We start from the raw sequence: 16,809 nt of genomic DNA on the forward strand, positions 1-16,809 counted from the left end.
ATATGCGGCCCAGGAGCTGAAGTTACTTTTCCAAAGTCACACAGCTAGTAAAAGGCAGAGCTACACTTGAACTCAGGTCTGTCTGGCATCAAGTCCATAGTGTCACTCATTCATTCCCAGAACAACCTTTACTAAGCACCTATTCTGTGCCAGACACGCTCCGAGATGCTGGAGAAGGAGAGTTCATAAGGCACCATTCCTGCCCTCCAGGAGTAGGGCAAGCCCATCAGATAGACGGCTGACAACTTGAACACCAAGAATGGAATGAAGGTCATCATCAAGCAGGTGACGTACCTTTACCTATGCCCTGCTGAATAGATCAGCCAGGCTACACTTGCTGTTGACTTCAGTTTTCTACCCAGTAGTACACTACCTCCACCATCACCACCACTCTATGACCACCATCGCCACCATCACCATCCACTATGACAATGACATCACTTTCACTTCCACGCTCACCACTACCACTTCCATTACCATCACCAGTGCCACCATCACCACTACCCATAGTATGACCACTGTCCCCTCCATCATCACCACCCATAGTCCAACCACCATCCCCTCCATCCTCACCCACCATCACCACCCGTAGTGCTACCACTGTCCCCTCCATCCTCACCCACCATTACTACCCGTAGTCCAACCACTGTCCCATCCATCATCACCCATCATCACCACCCGTAGTGCTACCACTGTCACCACCATCATCATCACCACCCATAATACTCCCACCATCACCACCATCATCACCACCACCCATAGTACTACCACTGTCACTGCCGTTATCACTCCCCACCACCATCACATAATCACTTATAAATTAGCTTCTCCTGGGCAGTAAGTACCCTCAACCTGACTGCTTGCCTTATCTCCTTAGATGCTTCTCTCTCTTCTAAGTTTCTCGCTCTTCTAACCCATGCATTCGTCCAAACTATTTAAATTCTAGGGTCTGGAGACAGGCTCTGTTTTGCTTAGATTCGCTTCCACTTTCCTGGAAATTCACCCATCATTCACTTCCAGAAAAGCAAATTATTATATTTTTTTTCTTGCTAATCTTTCAAATTGTATACATAGAACACAAGTACATTTTCTCAGTAACAGACCTCACACAAACAGTGTGGGCAGACACAAAGTCTGTCTCTGACCGTTTGACCCTTGGCCAAGCTTCATCCTCTCCCATGAGGACCTGAGGAACCCTGGGCAGACCGCCCCCTGGTATACCATCTATGAGGAGATGTCCGTCTTATTTCAGAGATTGGTCTACGTTCGCTGTTCCACCCAGCACTGTGTCTTGGGGGGCTTTCTTATCTGTGCCTACACCCTGGAATAGTCGGCCTCTGCACTGTACTTGAACCATCTCCCCACAGAGGTCTGCAGGGTCTTCCTTGTTTAGAGACAGAGCTACAAGGAACAGCTTTGTAAACAGCTCTCCGTGCCCTGTGTGTTTCCTAAGAGCTGCCCAGCACAGAGCTGCTCCTGTGAGGGTGTGCGCATTACGTAGTTCCACACAGACGGCGAAACTGCCGCTCGGAAGGCTCGTTTCCACTCCTGAGAACGCAGGGGCGTGCTCGGGCGAGGGCCCCCGGTTCCCCACACCCTGCCCAACCCTAACTCCACAGTCTCTGCCAGTCTCCTCGGCAGGAAGAGATCTCCTTTCCTTCTGAATGTCATTCCCGCCTACTAAGGAGCTAAGGTGAGCAGGTTTTCCTATATGTACCAGCCATTCCTAGTCGCTCTGTGGGAACTGTCGGCTTATAGCCTTTCCCCATTTTATTTTTATTTTTTCATTTTTATTATCATTATTTTTTAATTTATTGCGATTTGGGTGAAAGTTTACAGAGCAATTTCATTTTCCATATAGCACTTCATACACATTTTGATTCATGACCTTGACTGCAATTCCCCCCAATGTAACAGCTCTCTTCCCACTTCCTCCCTGTGGTTACCTCTTCCCTGTGCCCTTCCCTCCCATGCACTCCCCCTTCTCCCCCCAAGTGGTCTCCCTGTGCAAACACTGCCCTTCTGTTCTCCCAGGATTGATCCTCCAAGGAGTGTATCCACCTGATGTAAATGTTCACCCCATATGCCTGTCTACTGTTTGGCTGGAAACCACATCCTTCCCCATTTAAAAAAGGGAATTGTTTTCATTGAATTATCCGTAGGAGGTTTTTTTTTTTTTTAAATTCATCCTTTGTCCCTTATATCTGTAGCAAGAATTTTCTCTTGGGATATTGCATTTGCCTGCTTTTTGAGTTTTACTTTGCTCCCACACCTTTAGTTAGAAAATTACTTGTTCCATGGGCAGCTTGGCCTTGGCCTGCTGCACCCTATGTGACCTGAGCAGGTATGGGGGCCCCTCGCTCTTTTGGGGGCAAGAGGCAGGATCAGGAAGCATTTCAGCCCTTGATTTCCTTTCCTTCCTGTTTCCGGTGAGAAGGTTCGGCCCCAGTTGGCACTCTGCGAGTAGTTCAGCTGGTGGGGGCACAGTCCAAAGTCTTTACTCCTCAGCTAAGTCAAAAACCAAACCAAACACCCCAAAAGCAGCCCCTAAACCAACAATAAACCCAAACTCGTGGCCATGAGTTGATTCAGACTCACAGTAATCCTACAGGGCAGAGTAGACTGCCCCATAGGCTTTTCAAGGTGGTCACCTCTACGGACGCAGACTGCCACGTCTTTCTCCCACAGAGGTGGTGGGTTCAAATCGCGGACCTCTCAGCAGCTCCCCCACCGCCCCGTCTCCCCTGGGAGCGCAGGATACAGCAGCTCTCACCCCCCGCCCCAGCACACACTCTGCCCCCGCACAGAGGGACACCAGGTAACTCTGCACAGTCACCCACGCATGGTTTGGCCCGCTCTCTCTGTCGTCTTTACAACCTCCTGGCCCTTTACCTGAGCACGTGGGCGAAGGCCAGGGGACAGCTGCTGGTCCAACAGCCTCTGCAGGGACTCCAGGGAGGGAAGCGTCCGAGCGACCTCGCTGGGGGCAGGGGACAAGGTGAAGGACAAGGATTAGTGGGAACACGCAGAAGCTTCCGAGGCAGAGCGGGCTCCAGCGAGACCAGGTCACGCCCGGTCTGCCTGACACAGGTAGCCTTCCCTCAAGGACAAGCCTGGGCAAAGCCCCCAGCCTCCAGGCGCCTCCCGCCAGCCCCGTCTTCCGCACCCCGCAGGTCCTGGCTTAGCGCTCCTGCAGGATCCAGCCTGTAGAAAACTCAAATCTAAAATCACACAACTGTTCTTGGAAGTCACCTGGTAATCCAGGGTTCCCCACCTTTAGCGCTTCTAATATGCACACCTCCCCCCAACGTCAATTAAAACTTGCAATTAAAAATGCAAATTTCTGGGCCCCCAACCTGATTGGACTGGGCTGGAATTTGCATTTTTAAAATACGTGCCCCAGGGCTTCCTAGCGATAATGGTCTGTGGATGTTGGTTCCAATTCCCTTTGTAGCCGCTGAGACGGAGCCCTGGTGTTGCAGTGGTTAAGCTCTTGGCTGCTAAACAAAAGGCTGGTGGTTCTACCACACAGCACCTCTGCAGGACAAGGACCTGCAATCTGCTCCCGTGAAGATTACAGTTTAGGAAACACCACGAGGCGGTTCTGTGCTGTCACAGGGGCTCAGTGTGCGTGGGAATCTACCATTGGCCCCCAACAACAACCGTCTGGAATGGAGGCTCTCCTCTGACCTCCCAGGTCACAGACTATACTGAGTCTTTCTTCTCATCACATCGTTTTCTACTGTTTTTCTTCATTATTTCAAGCATGGGGGGGGGCAGATACTTTGTATCCTAATTTGCACTTATTATCTCATCAAAAACGAGCTCTAGGGGCATAGTGGTTAAAGCATTCGGATGCTAAGCAAAAGGTCGGTGGTTCAAACCCACCAGCCTCTCCTTGGGGGAAACACAAGGCAGTCTGCTTCCATAAAGATTGACAGGCTCAGAAACCCTGTGGGGCAGTTCTACTCGGTTCAAAAAAGGGTTGCTATGAATCAGAACCAACTCGATGCCAGTGGGTTGGGTTTGTTTGATTTGATTTCATCAAAAACTGTTCATGTTTTTACATATTTAGCAACGTAACGGCTTCAAATTATTCTATCCAGTGAATGTGCCAAAATCGGTTGTGAGATACTTGAGTTATTGGGAGTTTTGCTATTAGAACCACAGGCTGCTCCAAGTAGCTCCTCCCACAGCTTCTCTGTTCTTATTTGGATCACCGTCTTAGGGGAACCAGAGATGGCTCCTGGTAAACCTTGCCAAACCCTGGTCATCATCAACCAGTCACAGCGCCACCAAGCTGTCTAAACCAGATCACTCAGTGTCTTGTCCAAACTCTATTATCTTCTTTGTCTCTGTGTCTTTCAGTGGGTATAACACTGCATTTCAATATTAGTGCATGTATTTGCATTTTTTAAATTTCTCCTGTCATCCAACAGAGCCATAGTGGCTACTGTGAAGTGGTTGGCTGCTAACTGAAGAGTTGGTGGTTCAAACCCACCCAGCGGCTCTGAGGGAGACAGACCTAGCAATCAGCTCCCATAAAGATCACAGCCTAGGAAACCCTACGGGGCACACGGACTTGACGCCCCCTTAATAACAACGTCATTACGTATGCTTGTACACACTCGGTTTCTCCCAGATTTCTCTTTGTCTAAACCAGTCATATCCTTTATCAATTTTCTGTTGGGAATTTTGTTAGTACTTTTGTACATTGGTATAAATCTTTCTACATTCTTTTTTTATTTAATCAAGGTATTATGCTTTTTCTAGTCTGTTCTTCTCATGCTAAGTGGGCTGGGTTTCATTATAAAGTGATTTCTACCGTTTCCATTGTTCTGTTTTTCATCTTGGTAAATTCTTCACTTTGCTTGTTTTAAAGTGGGTTCTTGTTCACTCTCTTAAAGTTATAGCACAGGCGCCTTTTCATGTCGTTGGCCACTCCCGAGTTAGCCCCGGTTCGTGGCCGCGCCCTGCACGATGGCGTCAAATGCTGCCCAGTCCCATGCCATGCCTACGATCAGTTTCAGATCACACTGTTGCGACCCACAGGGCTTTCAGTGACTGATTTCTGGAAACAGACTGCCAGGCCTTTCTTCCTGGTCTGTCTGAGTCTGGAAGCTCCGCTGAAAACTGTTTAGCATCACGGGAACATGCAAGCCTCCAGCGACAGACAGTGGTGGCAGTGCTTGGAGGGGACTGGCTCAGGTCACATGGAAAGTGAAGATTCTACCCCTGAACCGCTGACATCCTCTTCTTCTTTTTAAATGTTATCTATGTTCAATTCCTGGTCTCATTAGGAATTTTATTTTTTGAGGAACTCAGTTACTTTGCGTCGGTGTTGCTCGGTTCCACCAACCGCAGTCACCTGCCCGTCCAGTCTCTGAGCTTATCCCCTGCCAGCGCCTCCCAACTGGTTTCCAGGCTCCCGTTCCCGCCTTCGACTAAAACTTGGCAGCTTGCATTCCAGCTCCTGGGATGGTGCCTGAGATTTAAACCGACTGACACTGAGTCAATGCCAACTCAGAGCGATCCTGTTGGACAGAATAGAACCGCCCAGGAGAGTTTCCAGGACCGTAGTTTTTTGCTTTATTTGTTTGTTTTTTGTTTTACATGCACAGTAATTTATTTAAAAACGGCTTAGTTTCATCTTGAAATGTATATGAATGTGTGTATATATGCTTTAGACGGCACATACTGCAGCGTGACTCTCCTGTATCATAACATACTTTATTTAAAAGCATCCAGCTGAGGCAGCAAAGTTCAGACCCCATCTCCCTGACTCGCTGTGATGTTCAGGCGGCCTCTTGGAGCTCCTGAACCCAGAGCCTGGGCTGACCGTCTCAGCTTAAAGCATCTCTTGCTTAGTCATAAGGCACCTGGCGTTTGACAACAGTTCCGAATGGCCACAGCCAACAACCACCGTGCTCCCATGAGGTCCACTCTGCCCCACACCAAGACCAGAAATACTGCACAAAGCTGCCATCTTTAATGGAATCAGATCGCCACATATTTCTCCTGGGGAGAAGTTGGGGGTTCAAACTGCTGACCTTTTAGTCAGCAGTTGAGCACCTAACCAGTAGGCCACTAGGAAAAAAAAAAAACACAAACACAACCTAACCTGCTGCCATTGAGTTGATTTCAACTCACAGCAACCCTACAGGACTGAGATGAACTGCTCCATAGGGTTTCCAAGGCTGTAAATCTTTACGGAAGCAGATAGCCACCACTTCCTCCCATGGAGTGGATTCAAACCACCAACCTTCTGGTTAGCAGCCAAGTGCTTAACCACTGCACCACCAGGGCTCCTGTTTTAGATTCAGAGGTTTTGATGGGCATCCTTGGGACAACTTCAGGAGCCAAGAGTGAGGGTCAGGGTCTGACTAGGGCTGGGGAGGAAGCACAAGGCAGGCAGGTTGTCAGCTGTCCATCCCAGACGCCAGCTCCGCTCCCCTCTGCTGACACAGTGGTATCCTGTTGAAACTGCCATATGAGAAATGAATTCCAGGCACAAGGACAAGGTTTCCAAGCACTGATTCAGAGCGGGTATTAATCTCAAGCAGATATCCCTCGCAGGTCTTTTTCTACGTCTTATCCTAACACACACAGACCACCTACACAAGCACACAGAATCTAGGATTTTCTAAGTATAAAATGTGTAATCTGGAAATAATTACTTCTGACCGTTTTATAATCGTGAGAGATTGAACTGGCTTCCCAGATATGTCTGTGGGAGGCGTCCGTTAGGGTCGCAATGACCAACGACCCCTGGGCTTCAGGTGGGAGGCTTAGAAAGAACCACCCTTAGTGTTCAGAAAATCCAGACCCTGGAAAACTGGGCACCAGTTTTAGAGAACATTCCAGAAGGCAGACAGAGCTGAGACTGGGGGTTGTTGCCGTTGTTGTTATGTGCTGTCGAGTTGGACCCGACTGACAGTGAACCCTCCTTGGGTTTCTGAGGCGGTATCACTATGGAAGTAGATTGCCCACCTTCCTTCTGAGGAGTGGCTGTGGGTTTGAACTGCCAGCCTTCTAGTTAGCAGTCAAATGCCTTAGGCAAAGACAAAGAGGGCAGTGGTCCCAGGCAGGTCAAGCCCCAGATACAGTGGAAGGGGCTTGGGCCCCCTGCCTGGCCTTTCTGGAGCCCTCCCAGAGGGCCCCCACCCTCAGCCTCAGCCCCATTCTCTGAAGGCTGTGGTGGCCGCTGGGTCTCTGCCCAGAGTACCCCTCATCTCTGAGCTCAGAGCTCCAGGCAGTTCTGATGTGTGTGGTTTCCTTTACGCCCTCTTCCCTGAGTCGTGCTCCTTTTTCTTAATTTAGCAAAATATTTCTCGCAGCATTAAATAGGGTGATAAAGAGCATCTCTTTATTAAAATGCTTAGTGGTCTGATGTGGTTTCCCTGGCAAGTATAACATAAAACAAACGCACAAACAAAAACCAAGTGCTGTCCAAGTGGTTCAGACTCAAAGCAACCCCACGTGTTACATACAGATTGGACTGCCCCTTAGGGGTTTCTTGGTTGTAACTTGGAGGAAAGAAGACTGCCAGATCTTCCTTCTGTGGTGCTGCTGGGTTTTGAACCACCCACTGAGTTGGTAGTTTAATGAAAGTAATTTGTACTGCCTAGAGACGTGCAGTTAGTTGTTTATGGACATATACTACATTAAGAAAATATCCTTCTATTTGTTTTTTTAAAATAATTTAAAAAAAATCAGAAATAAGTTTAAATGTTTATCACACATCTATTAGGACAACCATACAAACGGTCCTTGTATTTTTTAATCTCTTGCTAAATTACAGTGTCTTCTTTTTGTGGCCTTATCATTGGAGTAATTTATTAAGTCAAGCCTACATTCATTACATCACTGAATTATATTTGCAGAATGCCACTGAACTTTTTTATGCTTATATTAATAAATGAGGCTTTTATTTCAGGCTATTATCTTCATACCAAAAAACCAAACCCACGGCCATCGTGTCAATTCCAACTCATAGTGACCCCCACCGGGTTTTCACCCCATCTTCCTTCCAAGGAGTGGCTGGTGGGTTTGAACCACTGACCTTCTGGTTAGCAGCCAAATGCCTTATTCACTATGCCACAAGAGCCCCTTATTATCTTCATAGGTTCTTGGATTTGAATGATACTTTTCTTGAAGATTAAATTAGGTCATTTGTGTCATTCAGGAATCATTTCTAGACTGTGGGCACTACTTGTTCCTTGAACATTTAGAGGTGTGTATTCACGTTAATTCATGTGTTTCATATTTTACGTAAAATGTTCATTCCATTTTATTATAATTGGAAGTTTGTAACTATGTTTTTTTAACTGATTTGTAAATCTTTAATGCAGATTATTACGCCTCCTTTTCTATTTTTCATTTTAAAAATTCTCTGAAATGACTTTATTTCTGTTTTTCCTAATTTCCTAACTTATTTCTCTTTCTGTTTTTCTTACTTTTAAGATCAGTAATACTCATACTAAAATTTCTAGGAAAATAAAAGTATTGAGTCCCTTTTGAAGTAGAGCTCACAACGTTAAATTCTCACTTATATTTGCTTAAACAACATTTGGAATAAGATGTGGAATAAACAGACATTATTTCAGTAAAAAATGTAGCCAAGATTCAGTAAGTGTATTTGGAAAGGAACCAAACTGAAATATAGAAACAATCTGTCTGGCTGCTGTTATTGTTTCTCAAGGACTCTATTCTGTTGACTGCTGTGTATCCAGGCCCTGGAAGGCTGCTTGGCAATGTTCCAATCTTCAAATGTTTCTTGATGGATGTTGAATACATGAACATTTCAGGTACTTTGCTGGATCCTGGAAACTTCAAAGTGAATATGATGCGATCCTTGACGCCTGCAAAAAACTTACGTCTGGGTCCCTTTCCAGTCTGTATGCTTGGCTCACCGTTCTTGTTGCTTTTGTTGTTAGGTGCCATAGAGTTGGCTCTGATCATAGCAACCCTTTGGACAACAGAATGAAACACTGCCCCGTTGTGCACCAGCCTGATAATCCTTACTCTACCTGAGCCCATCACGGGCAGCCACTGTGTCAATCCATCTCGTTGAGGGCCTTCGCCTTTTTCACTGACCCTCCCCTTTACCAAGCATGACATTCTTCTCCAGAGAATGGTCCCTTCTGACAACATGACCAAAGTAGGTGAGATGAAGTCTGGCCATTCTCGCCTCCAAGGAGCATTCCGGCTCCACTTCCTCCAGGACAGATTTGTTAGTTCTTCTGGCAGTCCACGGTGCTTTCAGTATTCTTTGCTAACACCACAACTCAAAAGCATCAATTCTTCTTTCCTTATTCATCATTCAGCTTTCACATGCATATGAGGCAACTGAAAACACCATGGCTTGTGTCAGGTGCACCTTAGTCTTCAAAGAGATATCTTTGCTCTTCAGCACTTTAAAGAGGTCTTTTGTAGCAGATTTGCCCAGTGCAGTATGATGTCTGATTTCTTGACTGCTGCCTCCATGGGTGATGATTGTGGGGATCCAATCAACACAATCCAATCATGGATGAAATCCCTGACAACTTCAATCTTTTCTCCATTTATCGTGATGCTGCTTATTGGTCCAGTTGTGAGGATTTTCATTTTCTTTATGTTCAGATAGAACCCATACTGCAGACTGTAGTCTTTAATCTTCATCAGTTAAGTGCTTCAAATCCTCTTCACTTTCAGCAAGCAAAGTTGTGTAGTCTGCATATTTCAGGTTGTTAATGAGTCTCCCTCCGATCCTGATGCCACATTCTTCTTCATACAGTCTAGCTTCTCACTATTTGCTCAGCATACAGATTGAATCTAGTCCCTTTTAATAACAGACCATTTAAAGCTATCCCTTGTCCTCCCAGTAGTGCTTTGTCTGCATCATGCACAGTTCTAATATCTCATGTTTGATTCCTTGATTTTATTACTATCATGTGCTCCCTCCCATTCATCCTATGTAGGCTGTTATTGTGTCACTTCCTTCCATAATTCAGCTGTGATTTAGGAGACTTTTTGAATATATCCGGGAAGTTGGAAGGTTGTGGCTTTTTTGTTATTTATTTATATTTTCATCATCTTGTCTTCTGGGCATATGGAATGAACTCTTTCTGCTTTGGATGTAGTCATACTTAGCTGCTTGGTAAGCTGCTGGGTTCTTATTTTCAAGATCATTAACATTAAAATTTATAGGGAAAAAAAAAGGTATTGGGTCCCTTTTGAAGTAGAGCATGTGATTGGAACATTTTTGAGAATCTCAGACATCTGTAAAGACTTCCTGTGCTTTTGAGTGGCATCTAGGTTGAGTTAACCCTAGGTCAGTCATCTTTTCCTTGGAGATACTGTTCTAGAATTCTAATTGTATTGTCAAGGAGTGTGAACAATATTAAATATTATAATTTTTAAAGCTTTGGGGCTGTTTCTGTTTATCTCCTTGACAAGTTCATCTTTCCTTATGGTTTAGAAACATAAAAAAATGATTTATAAAAAAAAAACAACCCACTGCCTTCAAGTGGATTCTGACTCATAGAGACTCCCACTGGGTTTCTGAGGCAGTGACTCTTTATGGAAGTAGATTGCCCAGTCTTCCTTCCACGGAGTGCCTGGTGGGTTTGAACCACCAACCTTCTGGTTAGCAGTCAGATGCCTTAGGCACTGTGCTACCAGAGCTGCTTAAGAAAAAAAAAACATTTATGTGCTGCTAATTGATGGTTATATTAATGGGATCTTCATGAGACTTTTGCATACCTGGTTTCAGCTCTTTGTAAGTGAGGGAGGTTTTGTTTTACACACTTAGTCATCAGTTATGCACCCTTTCCCTCCTGCTTCTTGCTCCTCCCTACACTCAGAAGTGCCCTCTCTCCAAAGGCTGTCATTTTTTTAATTGCACACTTTTTGCATCTGCACCTCTGATCCTCCCATGTTTTCCATCTACTTCTCTAAGACTCTGCTGTTTGCTGATTTGATTTTCAAATTTGATCGGAAAACTGTGGGGTTCGAGGCCTCCGATGAAGCAGTGATCAAGGTGGTGGTATTTTTGGTTTCTGTTCATTGGTTAGTTAAGATCCTGACCCTGCTCTCAGGAAGGACGCTTTTCTCACTGGGTGCAACACACCCGAGAAGCATATGAGTTGGGGAAGCTGCTACCATCGTAAGAGGAGTTGACCAGATTCCAGGGGAAGTCCAGGTAATGGGGCAGTATCAGGAAAACCTGCCAGTGGTGGGAGGGACGGGGGGGGGGGTCTTGTTGAAGGACAGAAAAATAAATTCCTCCTGGACCAGAAAGCCACAGAAAACAGGCTCACAGATGAAACAGAAACCCAAGCCTGCTACCAGTCATCAGAAACTGTGTTCTTACAAGGAACGGGCCATTTCTGTGTGTCTGACCCCAGCAGTGATTTTTAACAACAGAATCAAATGGAACAAAATGCCTCCAAACTGACTGCCATGGAGTCGATTCCGACTCACAGCGCCCCTAGAGGACAGAGTGGAACTGCCCACAGGGTTTCCAAGGATATCAGTCTTCACGGAAACAAAGCCCAAACCAAACCCACAGCCATGGAGTCCATTCTGACCCACAGCGCCCCTAGAGGACAGAGTGGAACTGCCCACAGGGTCTCCAAGGCTGTCAGTCTTCACGGAAACAAAGCCCAAACCAAACCCACAGCCATGGAGTCGATTCCAACTCACAGCACCCCTAGAGGACAGAGCGAAACTGCTCCACAGGGTTTCCAGGGCTGAAATCTTTACAGAAGTGAAGCCCAAACCAAACCCACTGCCATCGAGTCAATTCTGACTCACAGCGCCCCTAGAGGACAGAGCAGAACTGCCCCCAGAGAGTTTCTAAGGCTGTAAAACTTTAAGGAAGCAGACTGCCTCATCTTTCTCCTGTGGAGCAGCTGATGGGTTCCATCCGCCAACCTTTCAGTTAGCAGCAGAGTGCTTTAACCACTAGGCCACCAGAGCTGTCCTAAATCCCTCCACGAAAACCTATAAAAATGACAGGAGGCATCTGGCCAGTTGGCGGAAACAACATCTTTTGAAAGTCGATTCAGTGAAATGAAGCCTGACTGGCCAATCTGATGAATGATCACTTTGTCAAAAAAACTAATTGCTAAATTTACCAAATGTGTGGTGCTTCTAGGGACATTTCAAAGGGAAGTCCAATTTGATCACTGACGAGGACACAGTTCCTTCTGCATAGTGAGTAGGCTGACTGACCTGACATCACAGGAATTGACAAGGGAATCCTAAAACAGCTGCATGATAAATACAACACAGACCCATACAGGCTGGAAAAACCTCACACGTGTGGAATGCTATCTTTCACACCAAGATTTCAACCTGCCACATGTCATGGGATTGTTCTGGTTCTTCACGATTTCTTTCAGATGCGTGTGGATGTTATGTTCTATACTTCCAAGTTTTAAGCCTACAGAAAATTCCTTGGAGAATCCTTTAGATGGCAGATCAGCTGTAACGCTGCACATCTAACAATTAAAATCGATTTAGCACAGCGAGGATGCCACAGGACCATGCAGTGTTTCATTCTGTTGTACACAGAGTTGCTGTGAGTTGGAGCCAACTTGATGGCACCTAACAATAAGAACCAAAAAAAAAAAAAACCAAACTCACTGCTGTTGAGTTGATTCCAACTCATTACGACCCCTCCTTGGGTTTCTGAGGTGGTATCTCTGTGGAAGTAGATTGCCCAGTCTTCCTTCTGAGGCGTGCCTGGTGGGTTTGAACTGCCAGCCTTCTGGTTAGCAGTCAAATGCCTTAGGCACTATGCCACCAGAGCTCCCCAGGGAACATTAGAAGAAGACATTAAATGAATTGGAATGTTAACTAAAAAATAAAATAGTCAAATCAAAAGAACCTAGAAGAAATCAGACTTTTTACCAGTTGGTCCTTCCAGTGCTGGAAAACCAAAGTGTTGGTTTTCCACTTCACAAAACTGGCCCACTTCACAAAATTGCCACCACTGGCAATCTGACCACCACCACACAGGCAGCAGGCAGGCCGCCTCTAACGCACTTCCTCTCAGGGCCACTTATTCTGGGGGCCCTATGTGCATGTGGGACGCTGTTGTTGGCAGCTGCTGTCCAGCCGGCCCCCTCATGGGCCCAGGCACAACATAAAAGCCGCCTCAGAGGGAACACTGGCCAATGCTGCGCCATCCCCGTGACTGGTCATGGATTCCGGCACCGACCGCTGCGGCCCCCAGGGTTCTCACCGGCTGCATCGCCAGCCCTTTCCTCCTAGTCCATGCTAGTCCAGAGGCCCTCCTGAAGCCCGTCCCGCCTCACAGCAACATGCCAGCCCCCAACGGCAGACAAGTGGTGGCTGCGCATGGGGTGAGCCGGCTGGGAACCGAACCCAGGTCTCCCACATCCAAAAAAAAAACAAACAAACAAACCCACTGCCATCAAGTCAATCGGCTCCCACTGGGTTTCCAAAGCTGTAAATCTTTAAGGAAGCGTACTTCCACAGAGCAGCTGATGGGTTCAAACCACCAACCTTTTCATTAGCAGCCAAATGCCTTAACCATGACACCACCAGAGTTCCTTGGTCTCCCATAGGGAATATGAGAATTACACTAGGGAACCACCATGGCCTCCTCCATGAACACTAAAACAGCCAAAGGGCTGCCGGCTGTAGCAAATGGGCAGGGGGTAGCAGCAAAAGTCCCCCCTCACACCCTGCCCCAGAGCAACTGGCCTCAAACCAACTTAAGTTTAGCTGTTATTTTTTTCAAAAATAAGCTGCAGTTCAAACACCACAAAAACAAAGCTTCTAAGCAGCCACAAGGACTTCTGAGCTCAGACAATAGCCGGATGATTCTGAGTGCAGCAGGGGACCTCGGACAGCCATGCCAGCCCCAGGGTCACACTGAGGAGGTGACTCCCTGAGCCCTGGACCCGCCCCCCCCAGGGTCCCCCTTACCCATAAAGCTCCTTGCACAGGAGGGTGGTCAGTTTCCTCAGGTGAGGCAGGCTGCTGGAGCCTGTCTTCACAAACTCACAGTCCAGGGCGAGCTGTGTGCTTATATAATCCTGGATGGCTTTAAGATGCTCATCTGGGAGCCTGTGAAAAGAACAGCAAGACTTGCTTTTTAAAAGAGAGAGAGAGAGAGAGAGAGACCCCGGAAAGGCAGGAAGGGTGCCAGATACTCCACCACACGTGGGAGGCTCACCGGACACTGTCAGATGAGCCTCCGAAATGCAGGCCTCACTTACACCCCATTTGGAATGGGAGACCGGAAGAAACGGACACTTGAGTAAAAACTTTAGTGCAGACTCATTGCAGGTATTTTGAAAGAAACCGAATTGAAAGGCAAAAACAACAGCAGGAACAGCAAAAAAGCTTGACTTGGTCCTGTTGCCACAAACACCGGTGGGGACAATGGCAGCCCCTGCCCCAGCAAATCCTCACTCAGAGTCCCCCTGTCCCCGGGGCGCATCTGCACACCTGTGGGGTCCGTGCATCTGACCAGGGCGGAGTAGCAGGTCAGGGCAAGGTGAAGGGGTCCAGCCGGGGACGGGCCTCTGGACGGGCCCCCAGAGCCACCCCTGCCTGCCCGCCCCGCTGGGTGCTGCTGCAAGGAGGTGATGGTGTGTGGGAACTGGGCAACATCTAGCCTCTGGAATGAGACACCGAAGGTTGCAGTGCAGAAGACTCCGGGTCATGGCGACCCCCGTGCTACAGGGCAGGAGCACTCCATGGGTTTTCAAGGCCGTGACCTTCAAGGCCGTGACCTTGTGGAAGCTGTTCACAAGGCCTGTCTCTGGAGGTACCTCTCCAAAACAAAACAATCCCAAAACTCACTGCCATCAAGTTGATTCCAACTCACAGCAACCCCCATTGGGTTTCCGAAGTTGTAATCTTTATGGAAGTAGGTTGCCTCATCTTCCTTCCACAGAGCAGCTGGTGGGCTTAGAACCACCGACCTTCAGGTCAGCAGTCAAATTCCTTAACCACGACACCTCTATGTGACCGAAGCACCTCTACATGGGTTTAACTGGTCAATCATTCACCTAGTAGTTAAGTGCTTACCTGTTCATGCCACCCAGGGACTTGTTTCCTATGTTATCCCTTCACAGGCAAGATCTGAGGCCTGGAGGGATGATCTAGTCTAGAGATTGTGGTGTGGTGCAGTAAATTACTTGGTATGGCTTTTCCGGCCAGTCTTTGTGACTCCCACCATATTACAGGGTTGTTGTTGTTGTTATGTGCCGTCAAGTCGGACCCGCCTCATAGCAACCCCTCCTTGGGTTTCCAAGGCAGTATCACTACAGAAGTAGACTGCCCAGTCTTCCTTCCAAGGAGTGGCTGATGGGTTTGAACCGCCAGACTTCTGGTTAGCAGTCAAGTGCCTTAGCTAGGACCATGCAAATAAGGTGTATGGAACTCTAATGTGGGGATTGGTTAGTGTTGCTGTGTTGCTGGGCTTAAAATGAGCCCTCCTACCCGTAGCATAGTGGCTAAAGCACTTGACTGCTAACCAGAAGGCTGGCGGTTCAAACCCACCAGCCACTCCTCGGAAGGAAGGTTGGGCAATCTACTTCTGTAGTGATACTATCTCGGAAACCCAAGAAGGGGTCGCTATGACTCAGGGCCGACTCGACGGCAAATAACAACAACAACAACAACCCACCAGCCACTCGCAGAAGGAAGACTGGACAATCTACTTCTGTAAAGATTTACTGCCCCCGGAACCCAAAGGGAGTCGCTACGAGTCAAGATTAACCCGATAGCAGTGAGTTTGGAGTTTTTTGGAGGCAGAAGGGGGGACTCTCACTTCCACCGAGAGAGAATAGCCAGAAGTGGAGTGAAACAGCGCACGTCCCCAGGCCTAAGATCCCTGCGCTGGACCTCCTTGGCAGAGATGCCCGGCTGAGATGCCCGGCAGAAACACCCAGCAGAGAGACGGTGGCAGTGGAGCTGAGGCACAAGACGGAGCAGTGGGCTTGGCAGCCTAGAGAGCCAGGAAGCTGAGCGCCCTCGGGCAGGAGGCCTGCTGACGGAATGGGGTGCACGTAGGTGGACCTATTAGCAAAGCTAAAAGAGACTTGGAACACTTAGCTGAGCAGGGCAGAGGCCAGGCCGAGAGGCCAAGGGCCAGAGAGGCGAGCCTGAGGGCACAGCAGATGGGAGACTGTCCTGATGGAAGAGTTGTATCCTGAGAGTGTTCCTGAATCTGAATTGTTACCTGTTACTTCCCTAATAAACCCCATAATCGTGAGTATTGCCTGTGAGTTCTGTGTAGCCATTGCACTGAATTATTGAACCCAGCAGAGAAGTAGTGAGTGCCGTGGGAGGGAAAGGCTGGAGGGTGGTAGCATATTTAGCCTCATAGAACTCAGCCTTGGGCTGTTACTAGTGATTCTGTCTCCCCCTTGTGAAGTTACAGGAGGTCAGAAGATGCCACCTCCATGTCCTTTTTGCAGATGGCTTTAGCTCACATGCCAACTGTAAGTTCACAGCCAACGGCTACATGGAAGCAAATGATTTGTGCTCATGTACTGACCTGAAGGTTGGGGGTGCAAACCCACTCAGGGGCGCCATGGAAGAACAACCCGGCCATCTGCTTTTGTAAAGATGACAGCCTTGGAAACCCTATGGAACCGTTCTTTTCTGTAACACATGGGGTCGCCATGAATCGGAATTCACTCCATGGCAATGGGTTTGGTTTTTTGGTTGACTACACGGAGTGGATGACAGAGGAGACTCTGAACCTTGCCCTTGAGCAGAGAATAGCTAAAGCAAATGGAAGAAATGAAAAGGTAAAAGAGCTGAACAGAAGATTTCAAA

At 47.6% G+C, this 16,809-nt stretch overlaps 1 protein-coding gene across 1 annotated transcript in view; it reads right to left on the reverse strand.

Annotated features, from left to right (window-relative positions):
* INPP5D (inositol polyphosphate-5-phosphatase D) overlaps nucleotides 1-16,809 on the reverse strand; it is a 177,235-nt gene that overhangs the window by 80,125 nt on the left and 80,301 nt on the right. Inside the window, exons 5-6 of the mRNA XM_007943766.1 lie at nucleotides 13,942-14,082; nucleotides 2,893-2,980 (exon numbers count right to left, since the gene is read on the reverse strand). Coding sequence (XP_007941957.1) covers nucleotides 2,893-2,980; nucleotides 13,942-14,082 — 229 coding nt within the window. The remainder of the gene's footprint in view (nucleotides 1-2,892; nucleotides 2,981-13,941; nucleotides 14,083-16,809) is intronic.

The sequence above is a fragment of the Orycteropus afer genome, unplaced genomic scaffold, assembly GCF_000298275.1.
Source record: "Orycteropus afer afer isolate SDZICR_OR568_19922 unplaced genomic scaffold, OryAfe1.0 scaffold00006, whole genome shotgun sequence".
In the NCBI taxonomy this organism is placed as follows: Eukaryota; Metazoa; Chordata; class Mammalia; order Tubulidentata; family Orycteropodidae; genus Orycteropus; species Orycteropus afer.